Source organism: Gadus chalcogrammus, chromosome 23 (genome assembly GCF_026213295.1).
Source record: "Gadus chalcogrammus isolate NIFS_2021 chromosome 23, NIFS_Gcha_1.0, whole genome shotgun sequence".
Classification (NCBI taxonomy): domain Eukaryota; kingdom Metazoa; phylum Chordata; class Actinopteri; order Gadiformes; family Gadidae; genus Gadus; species Gadus chalcogrammus.
In genome coordinates this window covers 12100398-12128324 of record NC_079434.1, presented here as the reverse complement: position 1 = coordinate 12128324, position 27927 = coordinate 12100398, and the positions used below count along the sequence as shown (strand labels likewise).

The 27927-nt window shown below is 44.0% G+C and overlaps 2 protein-coding genes across 4 annotated transcripts in view; both read left to right on the top strand.

The window, feature by feature from the left end:
• The window catches only part of jcada (junctional cadherin 5 associated a), a 30794-nt gene extending 16085 nt beyond the window's left edge, over positions 1-14709 (top strand). For all 3 annotated transcript variants that reach the window (XM_056583986.1, XM_056583985.1, XM_056583984.1), the window contains 4 exons: positions 2739-3325; positions 5469-6380; positions 7808-12012; positions 12295-14709. In XM_056583986.1, coding sequence (XP_056439961.1) covers positions 2895-3325; positions 5469-6380; positions 7808-12012; positions 12295-12329 — 5583 coding nt within the window. In that variant the 5' untranslated portion in view covers positions 2739-2894 and the 3' untranslated portion in view covers positions 12330-14709. The remainder of the gene's footprint in view (positions 1-2738; positions 3326-5468; positions 6381-7807; positions 12013-12294) is intronic.
• A 745-nt stretch (positions 14710-15454) lies between these two features.
• On the top strand, positions 15455-24180 carry LOC130377506 (uncharacterized). Its single transcript, XM_056584656.1, has 6 exons — positions 15455-15547; positions 16525-16697; positions 17285-17537; positions 18027-18204; positions 18583-18760; positions 19045-24180. Exons 2-6 carry the CDS (start codon positions 16554-16556, stop codon positions 19435-19437), a joined length of 1146 nt encoding a protein of 381 aa, XP_056440631.1. The 5' UTR covers positions 15455-15547; positions 16525-16553; the 3' UTR covers positions 19438-24180.
• The last annotated feature ends 3747 nt before the right edge of the window (positions 24181-27927 follow it).

Here is a 27927-nt window from a genome sequence, read left to right as displayed (position 1 = left end):
CCAAAGAGCTCACTTGCGTAGCTCACCGGTGGCCTTGCATCTTTCAGACTGTCGTAAATGTCATTGATAGCCGTACAGTAGTGCACCGCAAGTATTAAAGGTTTCTTTATGGGTGCCACAGTCAGCAGCCGTGTGATTCTGTTTTTATTATGCTTACTGAGCTATATGTGCTATCCAGAAAAAGAAACGGGTTAATTTTGTCCAGTTTTTGGGGGATTGATCCAGGATATCGCGCTGTTAAAAATACTGCAGATTCACCCGTTTGTGTTTGGTTTTCACGATTTCCACGGCTGAGTGGTGCGGTCCCGGGATGCCAATTGTTGCCACAGAAGACGGCATTGTAGCGAAACACAATGTTGTTGTGTTGTGGGCAATGAAAGCTGCCCATTGTTGCCTGCCGCAGCCTGAATCAGGGGTTTTATTTGATATGAAGTGGGTAATTCCATTGCATAAGGGAATTAGTCGTGTTTAAAGTGAGCCTGTCATGGGAAAGAAGGATGTGCGTGGGCGGGGGGCAGCTTGATATGAGGGCAGGTCACTTAAAAGGGAAATCCTAAATGTTGTTGATAATGGAGATAAGCCCCTCAGAGTGGAGGAACATACTGTTTGTAGAGTCATGGGTAGATTAGGCCTTGGCAGCATATGGACCCCTCAGCTCATTCTGTATATTCTGTTGGCTCATCTTGTATTTGCCATTAGCGTGTCGTTCCAAGAGTGAATTACTATTTTGTTTAGCATCTGAACCATAACTCTTTGCCATGGTCTGGGTGACAGGATTGATCTAGAGGAAGGAAGGGGAGGAGAGGCACATCTGATTTACATCAAGCGATTGTGTTGTGGCCTATATGTCACGGTGTTGTGAATGTGGTCACCGGCCAAGACGTTTAGCCTCAGTTTGTTAAGAAAAGGCTTATGTATTTGAAACGGAGAAACTATTGTGACTTTAATGTATTGACGGCGGTATCATTAACAATTGATGTTTGCATGTTGTTGTTACTGGCTGTTTGGAAATAGGAGTTGGTGGATGGTTTGGCAAGTAAAAATGTAACCAGCCTACTGCACGATGCTGGGTCAAACAGAGGTTATAAAATCAACCTCACTGATGACTAAAGCCCTGGTTTTGGTCCAACATTGTTCATCATGAAATCCCCATCTATATAAACAACTGGTAGTCTGTACATGAGGGATTACTCTGACAACAAATGGGCAGAGTTAACTCCCCTGCTCTTATAAAAAAAAAGTATGAAAGTATTAACTGGGTAAGCGCCAAGAGTCAATCCTCCAAAACTAACAGGTTTAGGGTTTTAAATGAGGAAGATAATCGTATTAGAGCGGCCATACATACAAAGAGAGCCGCATTTCACGGCCCCGGAACCCGCTAATCACCTAGCGGGCTATCTGAGGGCTCAGGTGGTGAGCAGGGAAAGGAGGGATAGGAATAGAGAGAGGCAGGAGAAAAGTGAAAAGGCAGATTGTGGTGATGATGGTGGATCCTAAGTAAATGCCATCTTCGAGGAACTCCTGGTGTTAACCACATGCAGAAAGAGAGACTGGTGTGGTATTCATACTCCAAAAATGCCCTTTCTTTTCTGCTACAGCATATGACTTTAAAAGTCACTCATAGTGAACTTAAAAAGTGTGGATGGGAGTTTATCACTGGCAACGTGTCATTTACTCCAGTTCTCGGTGCTATTCATCATGAGGCCAGCCAAGCCGTTGGCATTGATTTCTGTTGAGCTTTTCAAGTACGTAACACCTGTTCCATTGACATGGCTACATGGAAGACTGTACCAAGGGCATTACATAACAGCCTGTATAATTGACCTTGCGGTTGAATACATTGTCATTGATTGGATTTATCTTCCATTTTGCGTGCCAAAACGTAGCGTGGCAACATTTCGCCTCGATCAAACTCCTTGAGTTCCACTACCAAATATGTGTGTACAAAAAATGACAATGTTATGAGCACCAGTATCCACCATCAATCACCCTACTGGAAGAGAACTTTAAAGAAATGAGTAAAAATAATAAGAAACATGAGTCAGAGAATGACGAATGACACATCGTAAACATCGAAGTAGTGACCGCTCACCACATCGTTTGTATCAAATACAGAAAACGGCAATGTTGTTGTCAACACAGGGTTCTCTCTAGGAACTTATAGCAACAGACTCCATTGATGTGTACCACCGTAGCGTCGTTGTGTGCCCATCGCAAAAAACTGGGGCTTGCGTTAGTGCCCCCCCCTCCCCCTGCTAGCTCAAGGCGCGATGGCTTTCTGTGCCGGCGCTTGGGAAGAGACGGACGCTGTTGCTAGGAGGACTGGAAAAGGCAGGGTAGAGAGAGAACGGGGAGAGAGGGAGAGAGAGAGAGAGAGAGGATAGGATAGGCAGTGAGAGGAGGCGGTCTGTCGCCCTGCTTTACTGCTGTGGCTCACAAATAGAGGGGTGGGCGGGTGTATGCTGTTGTGGGTGGGAGGGAGGGAGGGAGGGAGGGTGGGAGGGAGGGAGGGAGGGAGGGGAGGAGGGGGGTCGGGGGAGCCGTTTGTGTTGTTCTGTTTGTGTTGTGCTTTGTGGCTTCATGATTATCCAGTCCTCTGCGGATCTCTGGACCATAACCGGCCACGTCTAAAGTCTGACTGGAAAACGTCTTTAATGAAGTCTTTCTCTCTCTCTCTCTCCCTCTCTCCCCACTCCCTCTACCTCCGTCCGTACGTCACTCTCCGTCGCGTTCCCCAGTGATGGCCTCAGCTGCGCAGCGGTGTGGGGAATCTGGCCGCTGGGCGTAGGAGAGCAGCGGATCCCTCTGGAACGCCCCGGTCCGCCTCCCGCCTCCCGTCCAGACCAAGCGATAACGGCGAGGGAGAGGAAACGGCGGCTGTAGCCGATGCCACCATGTACAGCGTGGACGACCTCCTCATCTCTCATGGATACAAGCTGCCCCAGCACTCCTCCTCGTCCTCGGCCCCCACCCCGGCCCCTACCCCGGCCCCTACCCCTACCCCGGGCCAGGCTCCCTCCGGCCGCCCCACTCCCTCCCCCTTACCCCCGTCCTACGGCAAGCACGCCCAGGTGCCAGAGGGCCGAGCCGCCGGGTCCCAGTGGACGGTGAACGGCTACGAGAGAGAGGCGGGGCCGGCCGGTAGGGGCGGCGGCTGGATGGGCGGCGGCGGCGGCGGCGATTTCCAACAGCCGCCGGTGGGCCGCGTCGCCTGTCCCAACAACAACAACATGGAGCACCCCAGGGACAAGGGCCCGCTGAGACACGACGGGGAGGTCCAGGGTCACGGGGACTCCCGCTCTGAGTCCCTGACATCAGACAGCGGGTAAGATGAGGCCCCCCGGAATTATCCGCCCCATAAAAGTGTGATGAGAGAGAGAAAGGTTCGGATAAAAAAGTCTGTTAAGTGCAACCGTGGCGAGAGGAACAGAGTCAGACTCACTGCCTGATTCTACATGGTTCAAATGGTTTGTATTACAATGAATTGTAACACTGTGTTATCTTTGAGGACGGTTTCAGTGGATCTTTAGCCCCGGACCTTTCAGCCCCGCCCTGTGAGCCGACCGTCATTGGACTCTTGTTAGTCAGCAGTACTGCCCTGACTAGCTTTCTTAGGTCACTCTCCCTCCTCTGCCTCCTGCTCTCATGTCATCCCTCATGGTGTTGACTACCAACCCCTACACCCTATAAAGTCAGGCAACGGCTTGGAGGTACATGTGGTGTATATACTGTAGCCATGGATATTTTGCCACTCAGGGACCTAGAAGCTGCTATTGGGCAAACCTCTGTCTTGCGAAACACAAAGACACAAACACTGGCGGTTAGCCAGAGTCTTGCAGTTGGGTCACATGTTCCCAAGGAGGCAATACCTTATATAATGCATTGCCCATCAATAATGGAGGCTTCACATAGACCTTATTTAACTGGGTATGAGGCTATATATATATATAGTTCAGTCAGTATTTATGCAATTGAAGGCCTCCTGGGAAAGGAGTGTTGAAATATGATATTGCTTTCCCAGTTTTCCCCCTCTGTGTTTAGGTTGTTTTTCTACTTACGCCAGCACTGATGGTGTGCGTTCTGTTGCTGAGATATCAGTCAATACAGCTGTTCCGTTGTCCATGCAATTAGCCAGGCCTGTCAGATTTCCCCCCTATTTATTTACAGTTTGTTTGGGCGGGTTTTCAATTTATTCTGCCCTAATCTTCCTCTGCCGACAGCCAGTGACAGAGCATCCGAAAATAGTCATATGACCTTGAGTAATGTCAAAAAAAAAAGAAAACGATTTTTCCCGTTTCCTTCGCCGGGAGACCGGCTAATCCGCACACTTGCGTCCCTGCTCCGCGAGCGCTATCAGTGCGCTCCCCTGGGAATGTGGGAATTTGCTCAGACATATGTTCAATTTCTATCTGTTGTTTGTTGATCCCTCTTTCTCTCCCCCCAACTCGTCCAAATCCACTTTGCCCGGCAGCTTTAAGTTTAAGATAAGGAGCAGGCCGATCTCAGCAGTCCCTCTCGGCGCCGGGACTAAGACTTAATTAGGCTAATGATGGCAACTCACCCTCGTTGAGAAGCTCCTCCCCCTACCCCCTTCCCTCTGCATAGGACGTCACAGACTGGCATGGCTAACTTCCACCCCCCCAGCCCCAAACACCACCACCGCCGTCTCCCACCCCCCCCACCCCCAGCACACAGCTCTGACCAATCATGATCATGGATGGAAATGTCAAGGACTCTGGGCAGACTTGCCGGCCGCAGGCGTACGCATGTGCATGCATCTTGTTTAGCCTGTCAGTCCGTCAGTCAGTCAGTCAGTCAGTCAGTCACCCAGGCAGCGTGCAAATAGGCTGGAATAAACAGCTAAATCTAGAGCAAGGCTGAGCCCGGACGAGCTATGTGCTCTCCGTCCTTAGAGACCCCAACAGACACTGCCACCGTTGCAGTGAGCCAAGGAAGCGTCGCACATCAAGCTGACGGGATTGAAAATCACCTCGTTGATGTTGACGTTGTCTTGAAGGACATCGAGGACGAACAGCCACGGTGTATCCTTGTGTAATGTTTTCATCCTGCCCCAGAGACGAGTATGGCTCTTCCTATTGCAAGCGCGGTCGTTTGGCGCCATCTAGTGGTGGGATTGTTGCATGGTCGTTTGCTCCAATTCGGGACTGCCTGTGCCTGTGTTGGTTTTAGTTTCGTGTTTTTGCATATTTTATGCATGTAATTAATGTGTGTCAAATACATTTTTCTCTTGCATATTATCTCTAGTAGCTAACTACCTTTTTATACTACTCGACTCATGTGTTATTAATTGATTGTTTTTTACATATTTGGGAATGGTTCTAAAACATAGACTACCAAATAACTCTCCTTCTACATGACACCCAAATGGTATGAAACCATCACTATTGTAATCATTCCGCCGTTGATCCTCCGCCGTTGAACTTCCCCTCCTGCCCGTTTCCCCTCAGGTTCTGCGAGGGGCCCAAAGGGGCACAACCCCAGTCTAAAGACGTGGCCTACTGGCGGCGGAGAGGCCAAGACTTCACCGTGCTGATGGACTACGCTGACTTCAGAGAGCACCACGGAGGGGGGGCGCCGGCCGGCTACTGCAGGGCCGAGGCGCCGCAGCAGCCCCGGGGCCAGGAGGCGGCCAGCGACGAGCGCCAGCGAGCGGCCCAGGAGCGGCAACGCTGGGCGGCCCAGGCCCAGGCCCGCGCCCGCGAGAGGGAGGCGGCGCTGCACCGCTGGCGGCTGGCCAACGAGAGGAAGTGCCAGAGCCTGGGGACCGACGAGTGGCGCCCGGCCGTGGGGTTCGGGCGCCAGCTCTCGGAGAGCGAGGCGGAGCGGTGGGCGCACGAGCAGCAGCGGCTCCACGCCAGGACCCCCGACGGCCTGGGGGCGCACCCCAGGACCAAAGCCAAGTCCCAGTCGCTGCCCCGCATGCTGCCCCCCGACGGCCCGCAGTACGTGGACGTGGCCTCCGCCGGCCTGGAGCCGCACCGGAGGCTCAACGGCCACCCGCCCTCGCCCCACGACTTCCACAGGGCTCCCGCCCGCTGGCCGGAGAACGGCCGGCCGGCGAGCGCCAACCAGCTGTCCATGACCCCGAAGGCCCGCTTCACACGACCCCCCCGGCCGCCCTCCTACGAGGTGCACCAGCAGATCCGGGGGAGCTGCGAGGTGCTGTCGGGCCGGGACTCGGTGATGTCCCACGGCAGAGACCGCACCCCGCTGCCCCTGTCCAGGGCCGGGGACCCACAGCTCGACTATTTTGCACAGGATTCTGGCCCCCCAGGATACATCCCTCCCCCGTCGTACAAGAGAGCCCCCGTGATGAGAGGAGGTCGGCGAGGCTATGGGGAGATCATTGTGGACTATAGGTAACTGCGGTTTTTGTATTTACTGATCTTTTGATAACATGATCTGACTTATGGTACTTATGATGACTTTTTTTATTTTATTGCATATTATGTTAAATTGACCTTAACTAGCCTGAATTAAACGTTTAACGGATCATTAGACAATCTTGAGACCCCTGTGAGTGTGAGCGTACTGAATAGTACACGTGAGGAATAGCCACAATGAAAACTATGCTGTTTACGTGTTACAGATGTCATGGAACGCTACAATGGCAGCAGACTGCTATCAGCCTAACTTTGTTCTTAGCTGTTAGTTATATCCAACCTAAGAGGACATAACAAGATGCATACAGCCCAACAAATAGTATTTGGTGCTGGATTGGACTGAGCAGGTGTTTAAAGGTCATTGTGCATCCCAACACATCTGACATTGTTTTGGCAATCGCCTTTAAAACTGTACTAAAACTGACAGTGTTGACTCAGAACCTCATGGTTCACCATCCTGCAGGTTATCATTTCCAGCTGTTCCAGCTGAGTTATATGCCCCCACTACTCAAAAAACAAAACCTTTGACTATTCCTAACCTAACAATATTACAATTTGAATGTTTTGCCAGTGCTATTGTCCACCTATTCAGGGTATGCAAAAAAAGATCTGTTTAGTTAGGTGTATCTTATTCAATCTTCCTTTACACATTTTGGTTTTGTGATAATACTAACATATCCATGCAGGCAGGCATAACATCTCACAGACACACAACTGACTGGTGGCTAGAAATGGTGCATGTTTAATTTTCATGATCAAATCACATTACTAATGTGTTCTAGAGGGCTGCTGGTAGGATTGTGTAAGGGTGAGTTTCGTTTGCATATTTTAACTCAAACGAACATAATAAGGTGCTTTGTTGTTTGGAGGATATGGTTGTAGCTTTTGATTGTTTCATAGCTTTATGGTGGACTTGTATCCAACAGATTCACTCACTCTGTGGCCCCCTCTCCTTCCTTTGCTTTAGTTGAATTGGGTCGGGAGATGGATATCCGTCTAACCCCGCCACTGTCTCTGATTTCCATTTCTGCTGTAACACTTTAATGATGCATATGGAGTGGAATGCTTAGTTGATTTTTCCTAGAATTTGAATAACATTATCTTATCCTTTCTTACACTGAAGTGGAGGAAGTGGCACATAAAAACTGTAGTGGATAGCTTCAGAATATCGTAGTGATATTGATAAGAAAAATCTTTTAAGCTGCAATTACGTAGTGTATTAGTTGTATGAGCGCTACGTACACTACAAATACAATCAGAAGTTAGTGGAGGCTGTGGCATCTATGTTTCCTGATGGGGAGCACACAGTCTTCCTATATGAACCCCTGAGGCAGGGCCTGTCTGTCACGTGTTCTCTGTCGTACATGCTTGTGAGACCCACACTGTGTCGTCTTGATTCCCAGGTACAGAGGCGACATGTACCAGCAGATGCAGATGGCCCCGGACGGCTCCCACTGGTTCGGCGTGCACCCGGCGTGCTCCTGGCCCGACCCCCAGAGGGAGCGGAGCACCCCCATCCAGAGGCAGCTGTACCCCGTCTACACCAGCCAACAGCTCCCCGGCGGCGGGGTCCAGTACATCCCCTTCGACGACCCCCGCGTCCGTCACATCTCCTCAGCCCTGGGCGGCAACTCCCTGACGGACGCGGACAAGATCCGCCACATACGCAACGAACTCCCCGGTGTCACGGCACCGGAGACGGGCCCCGACGACAGTGCCTTCCTGCCCCCGCCGCTCGGGCCCTTCGTTGCCGCCAAGCCCAAACAGAGCTCCCACCAGGCGTCTTCTCACAAGTTGGACAATGACAACAACCGGTGGCACAGCGATTTGCACAAAGAAACCGTCGACAACTTCCCAGCAACAGACCAAAACTGCAACAACCGATACCCCAAAAGTCATCGTCCGCCCCCCTCGCCCTCCTCGGTCTTCCAGGTCTCGGCTCTGACAGCCTGCTCATCCCGCCAGGGCTCCAGCTCGGAGCACGCCTTCACGGAAACCATCACCCAGGTCAAGAAGATTGTCCCGGACTCGGGGCCGGACGGCAACAGGAACAGTAAGAGGAGGGTGAGCGAGACCATCTTCTGCCTGGTGTCCGTCCCCATTCACTCTACGGCTAACATAAACAAAGACACGGCGGCGGACCAGAACAACAACGAGACCATCCCGCGGCTGACCATCACCAACACGGACAGCGTCACCGTGCGCCACTCAGAGAACCAGAACATGCGCAGTCAGTCTGTGAACGAGACGCCCATCAGGTCCCACCACTCCCAGTACCACACCAGCAGCCCGTCCTCTCTGAGGAACTACAAGAGAGCTCCTCTCAGGAAGGAGATCATCGATGCATGGGCCCTCCAGGCCAACGAAGACAAAGAGCGGTGCTACGCTGGCTCCTGGCCTGGGAACCAGTACCGCAACCAGGAGACCCAGACCACTTCCCCACCGACCGTCATGAAGAGCGTGGAACCCCAGAGCACCCCCTCCGACGGGCAGCCTTCTTGCAGGGCGTCCTCAGACCCAGCCGTGGAGAGCAGCGCAGGCACAGACGGCAGCAGCTGTTATGGCTACCCCATGGCAGGCCAGAAGGACCTCCACCCTTCTAGCAACAGCGCCTTTTCCCGTCTCAGCCTCACCCTCAGCCAGCCCCCATCGCCGCCGCCCTCACACCCCGCCCCATGCTCCCCATCCAAGGAGCAGAAGGATGAGAAGGAGCAGGGTGCCCAGCCGCCAGCCTCCCCGAAAAAGAATGGCTCCCTCCCGCTGGACGCAGCGGAGCAAGTGGCCTTCGGTCAATTCCTTCTGAAGCCGGTGGACAGGCGCCCCTGGGACGCCATAGGGGAGCTGGAATGTATCAACAAGGAGCTGGAAATCACCATTAGCAAGAGGCCAAATGCGGAGCGGTGCAGCGTGAGCCTAGATGACGTGCATAATCACACTTCAGCGCGCACAAAGTCACATCCGCCACAGAGCCTCAGAACCACTGAATCTCAATTGCCGCCGTCCCATTCTGGTCGAGAACCAATGAGTCTTTCACTCATGCAGGGAAACAAACCCAATGGCGGGCGAATTAGATCGGAGTCCTGCGGCCCTACCACAGACCGGGACTTTAGGGAGGCGGGGAGGACGTTTTCCAGGCCTCAGAGCGCCCGAGCCCACAGCCATCCACATCAACTCCCCCTATCCCTTCAGGCCGACCCAACACTGGCCTACAGACAGGACATCCCGGTTCCTCAAGAGTCCCTTTTGAGGGATGTCGGGCTTACGGTTTACACAGAGACGCCAGGTGGTCCTGGAGAACCTATCCAACGCTCCCTCTCATCACCATCTCCCATCCATCCCCATGACTTCGGCCAGCCTGCACAGGAGAGGAGGCCGACACTGGTTCAAAACAGCAGCATCTCCAAGCACAACTCAAGTAGAGAGCTACAGGCTGACGAGGAGACGGACAGAAAAGCCAAAGAAAACTTGCCACAGCCAAGGGGTGAGAAGAATGTCCGAATGTATAGAACTAGAAGTGAAAGTGGCCGATCGACAAGGGGTCAGGGCCAGGGGTCACCACGTACCCCCAGGCTGAACAGGGAGGCAGTACGCTCTTTTGAGGACGACGTGTTTGAGGAGAGGTTTGTCATCACCGAGCCGCTGAGATATAAAAACACGGCCACGGTGACCGACAAGCACCTGGAGAACCTCCTGATCCAGGAGAAGGCCAATGCTCTGCCCACCGTGGACCTCAGCAAACTCTACGAGGTGAAAAGCGCAAAAGGCATCCCCGAGAACGAGTCCATGGCGCAGAGGGCCGCCAGGATCCTGGGCATATCGGTGCCTGCCGAGGCCTTGGGTGGGGGGGACGGAGAGGAAGAAGACCCGCCTCACAACTCTCTCGAGGATACGAAGAGCGTCTCAGTGGAGATGGGAATACACAGCGCACGTGGAGAGACAAAGCAGGTGGTAGTACAGTGTGAGGAAGTGAAGGAGCCTTCGCCGACCGTCCTGGAGCAGGAGACGGCGGAGGGCAAGGAGATGGGATCAGATACGGAGCCCACCGAAAGAAGATGGAGGGAAAAGCCCGATGAGGTCCACAGCAGCTTGATGAATAACGGCAGCTTAGACCAGCAACAGATGCCTGTGCTTGATGTCGTCAGCGGGAACATCCCAGAGTTCCCCCGGAGCAAGCTGACCCTGTCCTTGCCCGCTACCCCCGTTGAGAAGCTGCCAACGTGTGGTGCGGAAAAGAGGAACCGCGGAGCAGCCTCCAAGCTCATCGAGTCCCTCCAGGACAAGCTGAGCTCATCTGCCTCCTCGTCGTCCACGCCTTCGGGCCGGTCGGCCACCGAGCGAATGGCCCGGCTGAAGGAACGGGACTCTGTGTCGCGGATCAGGCGCCTCAGTCTCAAAGGCTCGGAGTCCGGGGGAGAGACGGAGGAAAGAGACGGGAACCAAGAAGAAGATGGAGAAAAGGCTGTGCTGAGATGGGACAGTACAGAAGGGCAGCAAAAGGAGGAGGAGGAGGAGAGAAATTCAAAGGACGATGCGGTGCTGGTCTGTCGAGCTGAAAAAGCACACAAAAAACACAATTTAAGAATGGATCCCAAAGAAGTAGGGAAGGAAGCAGTAAGTAACGAAAAAGAGCAAAGCAAAGGAGAGCACACAGAAGTAGTGCTGCACATTGACATAGAAAAGCAAAGACTGGAAGAGTGTGCGGATCAAATCAACGTAGAAGAGAAAACACTAGAAGAGAAACCACTAGAAGAGCATGCCAAAGTAGAGCTTCAAATCAATGTAGAAGAGAAAATACTAGAAGAGAAAACACTAGAAGAGCATGCAGAAGTAGAGCTCCAAATCAACGTAGAACAGAAAACACTAGAAGAGCATGAAGAAACAGAGCTCCAAATCAATTTAGAAGAGAAAATACTAGAAGAGCATGCAGAAGTAGAGCTCCAAATCAATGTAGAAGAGAAAATACTAGAAGAGAAAGCATTAGAAGAGCATGCAGGAATAGAGCTCCAAATCAACGTAGAACAGAAAAAAATAGAAGAGAAAACACTAGAAAAGTGCATAGAAGTAGAGCTACAAATCAACGTAGAAGACAAAACGCTAGAAGAGCATGCCAAAGTAGAGCTCCAAATCAAGGTAGAAGAGAAAACACTTGAAGAGAAATCCCTAGAAGAGCATGCAGAAGTAGAGCCCCAAATCAACGTAGAAGAGAAGTCACTAGAAGAGCATGCCGAAGTAGAGCTACAAATCAATGAAGGCGAGTTGAAAGACGAGATTGCACTTGGAGCCGCCGAGGAAGCCGAGGGGAAGAAAGACGCGGTCCAATCGCAGAGCGAAGAGGTGGCCGAACCGCGGCAAACGGGGGAGGAGGAGGCAGAACCGAGGGGGAGGGAGTCCGGGGCGGGCGGGACCCGGCCGGAGCCGGGGGAGCGGGGAGCGGCGGGCCCGGACCAGCAGGCGATGCGGCCCAAGCCTCGGCAGCGAACCAGCAGACCCCAGAAGCCGCCGCTGCTGCCCAAACCGCGCAGCGTGCCCAAGAGGGAGATCACCCTGCCGCTCAGCTTCAGCACTGTGACCTCCGCCATGGAGGACAAGGAGGCCCTGTCTGTCTCAGGTGAGGCCCTTGACCACCCGTACAAATGTGTCTCTCTCGCCGGCTCGCGTTGCGGTATACCAGTACTAGGCAGAAGTACGGCAATACTGTGTGAAGGCAGTGTATCCGGAGTGTAATGTGACAATGTTGTCACGTTTTATCTGAAAGTGCAGCTATTCTCTATTGTCTGTCTATTCATTCAAAGATATTTCAACCGCGTCGCAATTGCATGGCAGGATTACTCGTATCACAATGCATAATACATCGTGTCTCTACTTATACACTGTTCTGTTCTGTCGGCAGACTCGTACGACCCCAGTCGAGTGGAGCGAGTGTGACCTCCGACGTGGCCTTCACCACTGTGAAAATTGATTCCAGCTTACGTTAACAACTTTTTACCCAACGACAAAGCCCCAACCCCCCTCACGAGTACTGTTAATACAATAATCCTGCCAACCGTGTCTGTCCTGATGCTGCAAGAGTATTTTCTACAGCTAAATCAAGGTTCCAGCGGTATCTATTCTCCAGACCCCTACCAAACCCCATCGACCTCCGTCCTATACAGTCGCAACGTCAAAAAGTTTATTATCATCTCATCCGGTTTTTAACACAGATTCTCTTCTGTTCCTTTTCTTTTCTCCTTTTCTTATTTTTCGCCTGATGCATGACATTTATCCCCACCACACTGGGCTCCTAGCGAGCATTAGTGCAGGAATATGAATGTAAAAGTGCTTCTGCTTCTCACACAAAAGACTATAATTAAATGAAACAAAATATATATTAAATAGGTAAACAAAAGAGGTATTGCGTTACAATCAGTGTTAAACCTACACCAAATGTAAATAACATAGAGGTCTAAGATTTATGAAGAAAAAAATGAATCAAACTTTTCATTGCTGACGAAATGTATATTTTCTTATCGATGTTTAGATATAAATAGATATTTTGGGGAAATGTAGTCTAGGGGTGTATTATTAATAACTGCCCCCCTCCCCCCCTCTGTTCTTTATTCTTATACTTGTGTGATAGAGAATGTACCAAGAGATTGTGGGTTAGAACAAGAAACACTGTGGTCTTTGAATCGTCTCACTTAAGAGCAATATTGTTGCATGGGAACTTTTGTTACAACTGCCCCGCGTAGCAGAGGGTCTGTGGTGCGGGGAGCGGAGTCCAATTTAAACGGCCGCTCTAAAGCTGTACATTTTGGTACAGCTGTCAGGGAAGTTGCAACCCTATGATTGCTAGCTTTATGTTAGTCGCGGTCATTTCTTGATGTAGCAGATAAAATTTGGTTGACTGTTGTTCAGTTTTACCACACACACACACACACACACACACACACACACACACACACACACACACACACACACACACACACACACACACACACACACACACACACACACACACACACACACACACACACACACACACACACAGTGAGGTTATACCACATTGAGTTTATATCCCCTCTGCAATCATGTTGTGTAGCCAAAACATATTTTATTGTTAAGAATCATTAAAATGTACAAAACGAAATATATATTTTAAATTGTTAACAAAAGTTTATATTTAACCGTGCATTTTCTTTGACCACATCAAGGACAGGATTGAGTTATGAGAAGGTATCATTTTTGAAAAAGTGCTTTATGCAAGATACGATAGATGTAGCTATGTTGATCGCTGTGTGCCTTGTACACACTACTGGTTCTGCGGAGGAATTCATTTGTAAGATACAATGGGTCCAGTGTACACATTTTAGTTTAACAGATTTAAAATGGACATTATAAGTCCAATTTACTTTCATGAATAGATATATACCGTTTGTATCATTTGGCATTCTTTTGGCAATAATATTGAATACCAAGCTAACGATGCTTTATATTCATGCTGTGCAGAACCATGTCATTTGGATACATATGTAGAGCTCAATTAGCAATACATATGAAGGGATTAGCAATACGTGATAAGTTTCAATACCATACCAAACAAAATACACTATGCATCGGGCATCAATTTTCTCTTGCTTAACACTAAATTCAAAGCGAATACTGGATTTTCCACATTATAATAAGCTTGTATGACCATATCACTCGCAAAACTTTGTCACGTCTTGAGTCATCATAATGTGTCCGTATTTGGTGTTGAACTTGGTGGATCTGATACTAGTCATGTGATGAGAGTAGCTTTGACTTTAGTTGAACGTTGAACGGTCTGCTTATCGTCCTGTTATCGACCGTGTACCTGTACCTCTGTACATCAGGTAGTCTAACGTTACATGGCCATTCACATAGATGTTTTTGTACTGAAAGTTATTTGTACATAAACTATTGGTGCACATCTTGCTTTGATATTTTCTATTTTCATACCCAAGTCTGTAAAGTTTTTTGTGTATGATCAAACATCGATTTTTTTTTTGTTGCATGAAATGCATAAGACATATGAGAGCAAATGGTGCATTTGCATATAATTGCATTTGGTACGATACAGTTTAGCTGATAAGCAAGTTATATTTCATATAATGCCTATTTTATTTTCCAAAATGAAGCAACATATTTAACAGAACAAGGTATTTTTTAGATTGTTGTCTAAAGGGAGTTGTTTTTGAGTAACCAATTGGTCTATATTTATGATGCAATCTTTGAGGTTGATCATGAATGCAGGCCGATGTGTTTTACTGTTGTAAATTACTGAAGACTATTAATAAATGAAAGTCTTTGCATGTAAAATGTTTGCCTTGGTTTTATTGAGTCTGTTCAGTCAGATTTGTTCATGTTTGGGGGGGGGGGGGGGTATGGAGTCCACACTGACGTGCACTTAGAGGGACCAAACCAAGATACAGATATGGGAGCTGCCTTACCCTCGTTTTTGAAATAATGGCTGTCAATAGGTAAGTAAATAAGTGTGTGTGTGTGTGTGTGTGTGCAACTTGACAGTGAGTTACAATTAATAATGAGGAAACCTACCTGTGACCAGAAAATGTCACATTAAAAATTGATTTAATCTGAACCTACGTTTCACACATAAACCCTTCTGTTCTTTTGTCCTCAGCTGTGGTGAACTGGAAAACATTTTCAGAGAAGTATAGAAGGGTCTACAAAACTTGTCTATTTATGTTTGATTGTCTAACTCTTGGTTCACGTCGAAATTCATTTTTCCAGAATTGATTTCTCTTGATTTTTTTTATCCCCCCAAAGTATTATTCTTCTGAGCTTATTTTCTGAGATTGTCTTCATAATTTTGACAATTTAGCAGGAAGAGAACTAATCCCCTTCCGTACAACGTCATATCTTATTCTTCAAAGTCTTTCAATTTTGGTAGTTATAATATTTGAGATATGAAAGCTATAATTCATTAGATCTATGAGGTGTATACGCCTTTAAGAAAAAGGGGGCGTAACTTGTATTCTTGCCTTCCGCAGACATTATAGGCCTATCTCACAACTTCCTGGTTCGGCGTTCGATTTTGCCTTCACCGGCTGTACCATGCGCCCTCTAAATGTGAACATAAGAAGCGCCAAAGTGAAAGTATGAACAGAATGGCGCCAGTTTAAAAGGTAAACAGTTGTGCTATGCAATAATATTAATGGTACAAAACACTTACTGTAATTGCATAGGCAAAGAATTATGGGATTGGCTATTAATGAACAATGCCAAGTTAAATACGACGCATATTTTAGGTTTCAAAGTTTGTGTCCAGTCGATGTTTTGCTGCCAAACATTTTGATCGCCAGTTAACTTATATCGACGGCCCAAAATGGTGGCCGTTACACGGAAACTTCGCGCTTATTGTGAATATATATTGTGTGTGTGTGTGTGTGTGTGTGTGTGTGTGTGTGTGTGTGTGTGTGTGTGTGTGTGTGTGTGTGTGTGTGTGTGTGTGTGTGTGTGTGTGTGTGTGTGTGTGTGTGTGTGTGTGTGAATAAGAGGAAATACATTTCTGGGTTTTGTTAGATCAACTACAGTTGAAGTCGTGGCTTAACGTGGAGCAAAGAGGAGACGGAACGTCTATCCAATAGACGGAACGTCCATTGGATATCAGACCCAAATATCCAATAGACGTTCCGTCTCCTCTTTGCTCCATGTTGAGCTACGACTCATTTTAACTCGACGGACCGACAATGTGCTACTAATCTTGAAGTTAACACTTCAAACAATAATTCCCATAATGCGCGCGGCTGAGCGGGTGCCTGTTACGTCCAAAGAGGCGTATGATTTATATTCACACCAGCTGAAAAGATCCGCACCAGCGATTTTTTTGGTTTGGTTCGAACCAAATATGGCAGATGTCAATAAGGGACGGTTCCGAGAGGCAACGGAGGCATCGCCTCCTCGTGATTTAGAAAACTAAAAAGATTTACGTGATAATGAAATTATTATTAAAATATATATTTTTTTTTATTATCTATGTGCAATGTGTGTTTATTACTGAGTAATTACATGAAAATGTTGAAAACCCTTTATTAAAATAACTAATCTGTGTGTGTGCGTGTGCGTGTGTCTGTGTGTGCACTTGACTCTTCTCATCTTTCAGAAACCCCTCCTGTCACCTAGCAAATCAGGATGAATACATATTGTGAGCCAGACCATGTTAAGTTTGTCAAGAGAAACCGGGTGCTATTGGCTGATATTCTCTACGACCATGATTTGATACTGGATGTATTCCATGAGGAATACGACCTACCGGACAGGGAGACCAGAAACTTGGTACAGCTCCCTTTTCATCCCTCTCTCCCTCCTCTACCTCCGTCCACCCTTTACATATACATATTGTGGCGACTGCAAAAGAGGAACCAGCCCGGAGCCCAGGTCAAAGGAGGTTGCAACTCTCGTGCTCCCTACACCACACAACCCCGAGAGTTGCCTTTATTTAACACACACAAAGACACAAAACACGTATCATATTACTCGCAACCACGACTGCCTTGGCGGCAGTGTCTCTTCCCCCGACCCTCCCAGGATCCTTTGTAGCACCCGGTCAAGGCGACCACGGCAATGATCGCCACAATATATATCAGGGCTGTCGGGCGATTCAAATATTGAATTGATCTATGCAAACGTATGTCTATTTTTGGAACCTACCAGCCGTATGCACGTGTTTTTTTTGGCAGTAGATACACCCCAATGAGCGTGTTATAGCAACGGTTAAGTGTCTATGTATATATATATACATTATATATGTGCGTGTATGGCTTATTTGTGTGTATATATTGTTATACTGTTTTTATTTGATTGTATGTATGCATATTTGTTTGTATACTGTGTATTTGTGTGTGTGTGTTTGTGTATATTAGAAAGCCAAGGAGAACAAGTTGGAGGCTCTGTTGGATCTGGTTCAGAAAAAAGGAAAGAGTGCATGCAAAGTGTTTATCTCTCTGCTGCGGGAGAACCTTGAGGTGAAGAAGACCTTCCCCCGGCTCAATGAAATTGACCTCAACTCACTGGACCCCGCATCCCCATCTCCACCTCTTGGTCCTCAAATCCCAAACTCAGCCCAGAGAGCGGGACCTTCACGAGGGTTAGAAGCCAGACGTTCACAGACCAAAGGTTTGCCCCAGACCAACCCTTCTTGTAGGTGCTACATGAACACTAGAAACAGCCATGTGAAAACCAAAGTCTGACTGTACAGTCAGACTTCATCCGATGTCATGTTCCGCAAACAGCGTAACCCAAATTTAGGTCTGAATAAGTTTGGCCAGATGATCAAGTCACACCCATTACACAATCAACATGCTTTCAGACTGTCTAGTAGAAGCCTTTTATGTTTCCAAGATCGAATCATCTTGAAAAACCTTAATGGGAGAAAGTCTCGCAGTTGCAACGATCATCTTTAAAAAAAAAAGTATCAGATCGAGAAGTGCATGTAAACACAATCACTGTTTTCATTTCTTGTTATATTCTGTTATGAGTATCTTCAATGTAACAAAGCATAACGTAAATCAAAACCATACAAGACCTTTGAGTTCTTGCAATAAATTGTGATGAATTTAATTATTTATTTTTATTATTGTTTGTATTTATTTATTGTATTATTAGGCTCGACCAGAAAGGGGCCGATTTCTCTGCAAGGCTACCTTCAGCAGGTCTCAGAGCTCATCCAGAATAAGAAGTCCCAGTTCTTCAGAATCAACATGAGGACCAAAGACCAGACCCGGTCTGTGGTGGTCTTCAACACTGAACTGCGACAAGAATTCATCAACATGGAAAAAAACAAGTAAACACGCATTCCTGCCGCATAGCACAACACTGGCTTACAAAATGTAAACTTGATAAGAAAATGAACATGACAAACATTGAGAATATGCAGGGATTATAGTTTTATGTCACCACAATGTATTTCCGCCGTTTGTGGTAAAGAAAGGCTATTTTTTTGATTGGTCTGGAAACTGCAAAAAAAAGTGTCAGTTTCCACTCCTGAAAGTCAGTTGTCTGCGGAACCTTCACACTGGAGCTCTGCCTTCTCCTACTATGTAATTCACCTGTTGTGTAGGAATATAGACAAAACGATACCAGACCATAGTGGGAATTTAGTGTGTGTGTGTTTTATCATTGGGGGTGTGGTGATAACAGATGCTAATGTTGTGTCTTTTAGGAGTCTTGTTGTCCTGGAGAGACTGAAAGGGGGCTGGTCGGATAGTGTACTCTTCACAGACTCCTCCAGGTTCAAGGTTCTGGACGATCGGCTGTTCACAGGTAACCCGCACTTCGGCGTACCATTGGTCACCTCGGACGAGATGCTGCCCAATAAGGAGGACTATGGACAAGGAAAGGTACAGCAGTCTTCTCAGAATACATCCCTTGCTTTGAACAATGGAACGTTCCTCATTCTGGAGATATTTTGCATGCAGATCTTGGACCTTTGACCATTGGCTGATAGGTAGAGGATTTGTGTCCTCCATCCGTCCTAATAGGATCACTTACGTCAATAGTCCAACTTTTCCGCAATTATTTTGCGGCTTCAGAGTTGGTTTTGCCGTCCATGATTTTTGTGAAGCAGGTCTCTCTCCGAGCCTGACGGTTCCCCACTAATGTGAATGTCCCCTCTAACATCCAGTCCCTGGAGGCCGTCACCATGGAGATCCTCGGCGTCCGTCTGACGGAAAAGTTCTCCTGCCCACGGGACCACCTGCTGGAGGACCTCCCCCCTAGCCAGTACGTGGACTGTGGGCTCTGCGATATGAAGTACGGCAAGGCGGCCTTAAAACGGGTTCTGAATGGGAAGGTGTTTGTCAGGGAGTCTGAACAGTTTTTGGAGCTGACAGATGACCATGTCAGGAACCTGCTGAAGGAGGCAATGGACGAGGGCTGCGACACCATCGACAAATTGGAGATAGCCCTGAAAGAAGTCTGCTTTCTTAAAGTCACCTTAAGCAACAATATTGTCATCTCTGTGTCCAGAGCGAGCCCTGATGCCTCTCAGTGCAGGGCTACTCATATTGTTTGTTAGGGATGGGGGAAAATCCATTTATCTGGCATTTTCTCCAACCATTCTCAGGTTTATTTTGTAAAAAAGAATTGTTCAGAATGCTGCTCCTAGAGTTCTAACAAATACCCCAACATTTGAACGTGTTACAACAATTCTTAAGGCGAGACACGGCAGGCAAAATCATCGATTTTTCAGTCACTGGTCAATTTTGATATTTTGGGCTATTTTGCACCACTAACATGTAATGTTTCACACAAAAGAAAAAAAAAAGTCAAAACAAAACATTTAGGTGATTGTTTTGTTATAGTTTGTCAACTTCCGCCTCTGAATTTTACAGAATATTACAATTTTACACATATTACAACCGGTCTCTCGGTGTCATATGTGTTCCGTGGTATCGTTGGAAAGCACTCGATCTGCTGCACAACATAAAACTGATAGCTGATTGGCTGGACTCGATTTCCGAAAAGACGATTGGTTCGAATGTATCACGTGGTATGCTCTCAAGCTTCCTGGTTAGCTTTTGCCATAAGAATCTTTAAAGGCCGTTTTCTCAAAATGAGTTTTTCCTCGCACGCCAAGCAAGGAATCTTCACTTCTGTAGCACCTACATGCACCAAACTTTAGAATCTTATTCTCAGCTACTATATGAAGATTTTTACCATGGGATTTGATATATATACCAAATACCTAATCATAATTGTTGCCCCATACCCCAGAAGCTCCTGTTGATATTTACAATGATCTGATATAGAAATAGTCATTAATAATCACAGGGCTCAGGATTTGTAATCAGTATGCCCAAATATTGAAATGGTTAAACCTGCACTATGTAACTTTTCCACTAGAGCTAATAACTATTAAACAAGAATCTACAATTTCAGAACTAGAACGTTTTCAAGAATAATATGCCGGTCTACAAGTGAATCCATACAGTGAGTTGTTCACGATAAAGCATTTTCATTTGTTCTGATAAACCTTTTGACATTAACAGTCATCTGAAAATGGTGAAGCCACAACTCAAATCACTAGAGAGCCTGCTGGTAATAATCAGCCTACATAATGCAGGGTAACACCCTTCTATTAGATTCCACTATCTAAATGGTACCCCAAAAAAATCAATGAAACACTTGGTTTGTAATCATTGGTTGTTGAAAGTGAAAGATGAATTTCTTCCGTGTTTACAAGTAAAAACAGGCGTTTTTAGTTAGATTTTTTTGGTTTTCAGGTAGGCCAATATAAATTATGCACATGGCAAGTGAAAGTCGAGCAACTTGTTTTAAAGTTGATTCATACTTTTTTTTTGTTGATCTTTAACTTTAAACATTTTTTTACTAGTCAAACATCTAATTATCATGCAATTGTTCATACGGCATTATCATTATCATTATCGGCATTATCCCGACCAACAATAACAGCATATGACTGCACTGTATCCATAAAAAAAGAATGTATTTTCAATCTTTGTCAGTTCCATTACCTGTCGTCGTCATTCAGTAAATTCAAATAAAATTTTGATAGACTATATGGGAAGTGACTTGAGTGTTGCTGTTTATTCCTGTGCCCATTAGACTCCATCCCACCTCTCATATCCAGTCGACGAAGAGAACAGTCTATCTCTTGTTTAACAGTTCTACCGATAACTATAACCCTAACCCTCAACCAATCAGAACCCATTATGAAGGGCTCATAGGTCCTATGGTTCTTTTTAGCCCTGTTAAGCTCGGGCGCAACTTTGAAAACATTTGTATTTTTGTTTTTTAGCTAAAAAGTCGAAAGTTTTTTGTAAATCTAACAACATTGTGTGATGTTACATCAAATCATGATGTCACAAGGGTGCAGCAGATAGAGCTGTTTATAGCGACCCCTGGAGTCCTGCCACGATAGGTCTTCACTGGAGCTGGATGTAGAGTTAGAAGCCGAACAATGTCATGTGAGTTTGTGCTCTTGGATGGCAGCGCTCGAGAACTCGATCATTCGGCTTGAGCGTTGTCATGTGGTCTGAGTGACAAACATCATTCAGACCAAGTTTGAGTGAGTGACAGAGTGAAGTCTGAAGATTAATGTAATATATTACCTCTCTATGACATCAAATCATGTAAAAGCCCTACTTTGGGTGGTCTCCACGGGAACCAGACGATTTCATGAGCCTAACAATGTGAAGTTATTCATAGAGTCAAGTATAACTTTAAACTATACCCAGGCCTGTGACTCCGTTGTGATGCGGAGAGAGCACACAACTCTAGGCCCTGGAGTTCAAGTCCTGTCAGTATGTCTCCATTGCACTTATTATTTTAAAAATTCTAAGGGAAGGGGGGGGGGACTTTAGTTTCATCACTATACAATAATGTGTCCTACTAAAAATTAGCAAGAGGCCTTTGGTTAATAACGACTCAGCGGGTTAACTGTCCATGGGTAACACTGTTGTTTTTTATTGGTCGTCATGAAAAAAAACATAAGGGGGAACACTGTTTTTTATTGGTCGTCATGAAAATAAACATAAGGGGTAACACTGTTGTTTTTCTTAGGTCGTCATGAAAAAAATCACAATGGGTAACACTGTCGTTTAAATCAAATGAAACATGAGGGGTAACACTGTCGTTTTTATCAAATGAAACATAAGGGGTAACACTGTTTTATATCGGTCGTCATGAATAAAACATAAGTAACTGTCGATAAATAACTGTCGATATTTATCAATTAAAACATGAGGTAACACTGTCGTTTTTATCAAATGTAACATGAGGGGTGACACTGTCATTTTTCTTTTGTCGTCATGAAAAAAACCATGAGGGGTAACACTGAACACTGTTGTTTTTTATTGGTCGTCACGAAAAAAAACATAAGGGGTAACACTGTTATTTATTAGTCGTCATGAAAAAAAACATAAGGGGTAACACTGTTGTTTTTTATTAGTTTATTGTTTGTTATTGTAACACTGTTGTTTTTTATTGGTCGCTCAATTTCTGTGGAAAACACAATATCTTTAATTTTAAATGTAACGCTATCATTTCTATTGCACATTGTCATATATAACCTCCCACAAACAAAAATTACAATTCTCAGTGGGAAGTGGAGAGCGCTGTGAGCTAACCCCCTGGAGACCGGGGTTCAAGTCTGGTTGTTGTCCTCTTTTGGAACGCTCATATTTCTATTTCATGCGAATTATAAAGTCAAGTATAACCAATGTGATGTCTCTATTCAGTGTCTCGATGGTGCATTGATAAGTTTGGAGGTTAACACTCTAAATAGCTCAGGTTCGGATCCCCGCAAAAACGTCGGCAGGGGTACCACTGTCTTTTTTTATTGGTCAACATGGAAAAAACATGAGGGGTACCTCAGTCGTTTTTTTTCTCGGCCGTCATGAAATAAACATAAGGGGTAACACTGTCGATATTTATCAAATAAAACATAAGGGGGTAACACTGTTGTTTTTCTTTGGTCGTCATGAAAAAAAACATAAGGGGTAACACTGTTGTTTTTTATAGGTCGTCATGAAAAAAAACTTAAGGGGTAACACTGTTGTCTTTGTCAAATAAAACATAAGGGGTAACACTGTTGTTTTTTATTGGTCGTCATGAAAAAAAAACATAAGGGGTAACACTGTTGTTTTTTATTGTTCGTCACGAAAAAAACATAAGGGGTAACACTGTTGTTTTTTATTGGTCGTCATGACCAATAAACATAAGGGGTATTGGTCATATGTTTTGTTGTCTTTGTCAAATAAAACATAAGGGGTAACACTGTTGATTTTTATTGGTCGCCACGAAAAAAAACATAAGGGGTAACACTGTTGTTTTTTATTGGTCGTCATGAAAAAAAACATAAGGGGTAACCCTGTTGTTTTTTATTGGTCGTCATGAAAAAAAACATAAGGGGTAACACTGTTGTTTTTTATTGGTCGTCATGAAAATAAATATAAGGGGTAACACTGTTGTTTTTTATTGGTCGTAATGAAAAAAAACATAAGGGGTAACACTGTTGTTTTTGTCAAATAAAACATAAGGGGTAACACTGTTGTTTTTTATTGGTCGTCATGAAAAAAAACATAAGGGGTAATACTGTTGTTTTTTATTGGTCGTCATGAAAAAAAACATAAGGGGTAACACTGTTGTTTTTTATTGGTCGTCATGAAAAAAAACATAAGGGGTAACACTGTTGTTTTTTATTGGTCGTCATGAAAATAAATATAAGGGGTAACACTGTTGTTTTTGTCAAATAAAACATAAGGGGTAACACTGTTGTTTTTTATTGGTCGTCATGAAAAAAAACATAAGGGGTAACACTGTTGTTTTTTATTGGTCGTCATGAAAAAAAACATAAGGGGTAACACTGTTGTTTTTTATTGGTCGTCATGAAAATAAATATAAGGGGTAACACTGTTGTTTTTTATTGGTCGTAATGAAAAAAAACATAAGGGGTAACACTGTTGTTTTTGTCAAATAAAACATAAGGGGTAACACTGTTGTTTTTTATTGGTCGTCATGAAAAAAAACATAAGGGGTAACACTGTTGTTTTTTATTGGTCGTCATGAAAATAAACATAAGGGGTAACACAGTTGTCTTTGTCAAATAAAACATAAGGGGTAACACTGTTGTTTTTTATTGGTAGTCATGAAAAAAAACATAAAGGTTAACACTTGTTTTTTATTGGTCGTCACGAAAAAAAACATAAGGGGTAACACTGTTGTTTTTTATTGGTCGTCATGAAAAAAAACATATGGGGTAACACTGTTGTTTTTTATTGGTCGTCATGAAAAAAAACATAAGGGGTAACACTGTTGTTTTTTATTGGTCGTCATGAAAAAAAACATAAGGGGTAACACTGTTGTTTTTTATTGGTCGTCATGAAAAAAAACATAAGGGGTAACACTGTTGTCTTTGTCAAATAAAACATAAGGGGTAACACTGTTGTTTTTTATTGGTCGTCATGAAAAAAAACATAAGGGGGAAAACTGTTGTTTTTTATTGGTCGTCATGAAAAAAAACATAAGGGGTAACACTGTTGTTTTTTATTAGTCGTCATGAAAAAAAACATAAGGGGTGACACTGTTGTTTTTTATTGGTCGTCATGAAAAAAAACATAAGGGGTAACACTGTTGTTTTTTATTGGTCGTCATGAAGAAAAACATAAGCGGTAACACTGTTGTTTTTTTATTGGTCGTCATGAAAAAAAACATAAGGGGTAACACTGTTGTTTTTGTCAAATAAAACATAAGGGGTAACACTGTTGTTTTTTATTGGTCGTCATGAAAAAAAACATAAGGGGTAACACTGTTGTTTTTTATTGGTCGTCGTGAAAAAAAACATAAGGGGTAACACTGTTGTCTTTGTCAAATAAAACATAAGGGGTAACACTGTTGTTTTTTATTGGTCGTCATGAAAAAAAACATAAGGGGTAACACTGTTGTTTTTTATTGGTCGTAACGAAAAAAAACATACGGGGTAACACTGTTGTTTTTTATTGGTCGTCATGAAAAAAAACATATGGGGTAACACTGTTGTTGTTTTTGGGTCGTCATGAAAAAAAACATAAGGGGTAACACTGTTGTTTTTTATTGGTCGTCATGAAAAAAAACATAAGGGGTAACACAGTTGTTTTTTATTGGTCGTCATGAAAAAAAACATAAGGGGTAACACTGTTGTCTTTGTCAAATAAAACATAAGGGGTAACACTGTTGTTTTTTATTGGTCGTCATGAAAAAAAACATAAGGGGGAACACTGTTGTTTTTTATTGGTCGTCATGAAAATAAACATAAGGGGTAACACTGTTGTTTTTTATTGGTCGTCATGAAAAAAAACATAAGGGGTGACACTGTTGTTTTTTATTGGTCGTCATGAAAAAAAACATAAGGGGTAACACTTTTCTTTTTTTATTGGTCGTCATGAAAAAAAACATAAGGGGTAACACTGTTGTTTTTGTCAAATAAAACATAAGGGGTAACACTGTTGTTTTTTATTGGTCGTCGTGAAAAAAAACATAAGGGGTAACACTGTTGTCTTTGTCAAATAAAACATATGGGGTAACACTGTTGTTTTTTATTGGTCGTCATGAAAAAAAACATAAGGGGTAACACTGTTGTTTTTTATTGGTCGTCATGAAAAAAAACATACAGGGTAACACTGTTGTTTTTTATTGGTCGTCATGAAAAAAAACATATGGGGTAACACTGTTGTTTTTTATTGGTCGTCATGAAAAAAAACATATGGGGTAACACTGTTGTTTTTTATTGGTCGTCATGAAAAAAAACATAAGGGGTAACACTTTTGTTTTTTTATTGGTCGTCATGAAAAAAAACATAAGGGGTAACACTGTTGTTTTTGTCAAATAACACATAAGGGGTAACACTGTTGTTTTTTATTGGTCGTCATGAAAAAAAACATAAGGGGTAACACTGTTGTTTTTTATTGGTCGTCGTGAAAAAAAACATAAGGGGTAACACTGTTGTCTTTGTCAAATAAAACATATGGGGTAACACTGTTGTTTTTTATTGGTCGTCATGAAAAAAAACATAAGGGGTAACACTGTTGTTTTTTATTGGTCGTAACGAAAAAAAACATACGGGGTAACACTGTTGTTTTTTATTGGTCGTCATGAAAAAAAACATATGGGGTAACACTGTTGTTGTTTTTGGGTCGTCATGAAAAAAAACATAAGGGGTAACACTGTTGTTTTTTATTGGTCGTCATGAAAATAAATATAAGGGGTAACACTGTTGTTTTTGTCAAATAAAACATAAGGGGTAACACTGTTGTTTTTTATTGGTCGTCATGAAAAAAAACATAAGGGGTAACACTGTTGTTTTTTATTGGTCGTCATGAAAAAAAACATAAGGGGTAACACTGTTGTTTTTTATTGGTCGTCATGAAAATAAATATAAGGGGTAACACTGTTGTTTTTTATTGGTCGTAATGAAAAAAAACATAAGGGGTAACACTGTTGTTTTTGTCAAATAAAACATAAGGGGTAACACTGTTGTTTTTTATTGGTCGTCATGAAAAAAAACATAAGGGGTAACACTGTTGTTTTTTATTGGTCGTCATGAAAATAAACATAAGGGGTAACACAGTTGTCTTTGTCAAATAAAACATAAGGGGTAACACTGTTGTTTTTTATTGGTAGTCATGAAAAAAAACATAAAGGTTAACACTTGTTTTTTATTGGTCGTCACGAAAAAAAACATAAGGGGTAACACTGTTGTTTTTTATTGGTCGTCATGAAAAAAAACATATGGGGTAACACTGTTGTTTTTTATTGGTCGTCATGAAAAAAAACATAAGGGGTAACACTGTTGTTTTTTATTGGTCGTCATGAAAAAAAACATAAGGGGTAACACTGTTGTTTTTTATTGGTCGTCATGAAAAAAAACATAAGGGGTAACACTGTTGTCTTTGTCAAATAAAACATAAGGGGTAACACTGTTGTTTTTTATTGGTCGTCATGAAAAAAAACATAAGGGGGAAAACTGTTGTTTTTTATTGGTCGTCATGAAAAAAAACATAAGGGGTAACACTGTTGTTTTTTATTAGTCGTCATGAAAAAAAACATAAGGGGTGACACTGTTGTTTTTTATTGGTCGTCATGAAAAAAAACATAAGGGGTAACACTGTTGTTTTTTATTGGTCGTCATGAAGAAAAACATAAGCGGTAACACTGTTGTTTTTTTATTGGTCGTCATGAAAAAAAACATAAGGGGTAACACTGTTGTTTTTGTCAAATAAAACATAAGGGGTAACACTGTTGTTTTTTATTGGTCGTCATGAAAAAAAACATAAGGGGTAACACTGTTGTTTTTTATTGGTCGTCGTGAAAAAAAACATAAGGGGTAACACTGTTGTCTTTGTCAAATAAAACATAAGGGGTAACACTGTTGTTTTTTATTGGTCGTCATGAAAAAAACATAAGGGGTAACACTGTTGTTTTTTATTGGTCGTAACGAAAAAAAACATACGGGGTAACACTGTTGTTTTTTATTGGTCGTCATGAAAAAAAACATATGGGGTAACACTGTTGTTGTTTTTGGGTCGTCATGAAAAAAAACATAAGGGGTAACACTGTTGTTTTTTATTGGTCGTCATGAAAAAAAACATAAGGGGTAACACAGTTGTTTTTTATTGGTCGTCATGAAAAAAAACATAAGGGGTAACACTGTTGTCTTTGTCAAATAAAACATAAGGGGTAACACTGTTGTTTTTTATTGGTCGTCATGAAAAAAAACATAAGGGGGAACACTGTTGTTTTTTATTGGTCGTCATGAAAATAAACATAAGGGGTAACACTGTTGTTTTTTATTGGTCGTCATGAAAAAAAACATAAGGGGTGACACTGTTGTTTTTTATTGGTCGTCATGAAAAAAAACATAAGGGGTAACACTTTTGTTTTTTATTGGTCGTCATGAAAAAAAACATAAGGGGTAACACTGTTGTTTTTGTCAAATAAAACATAAGGGGTAACACTGTTGTTTTTTATTGGTCGTCGTGAAAAAAAACATAAGGGGTAACACTGTTGT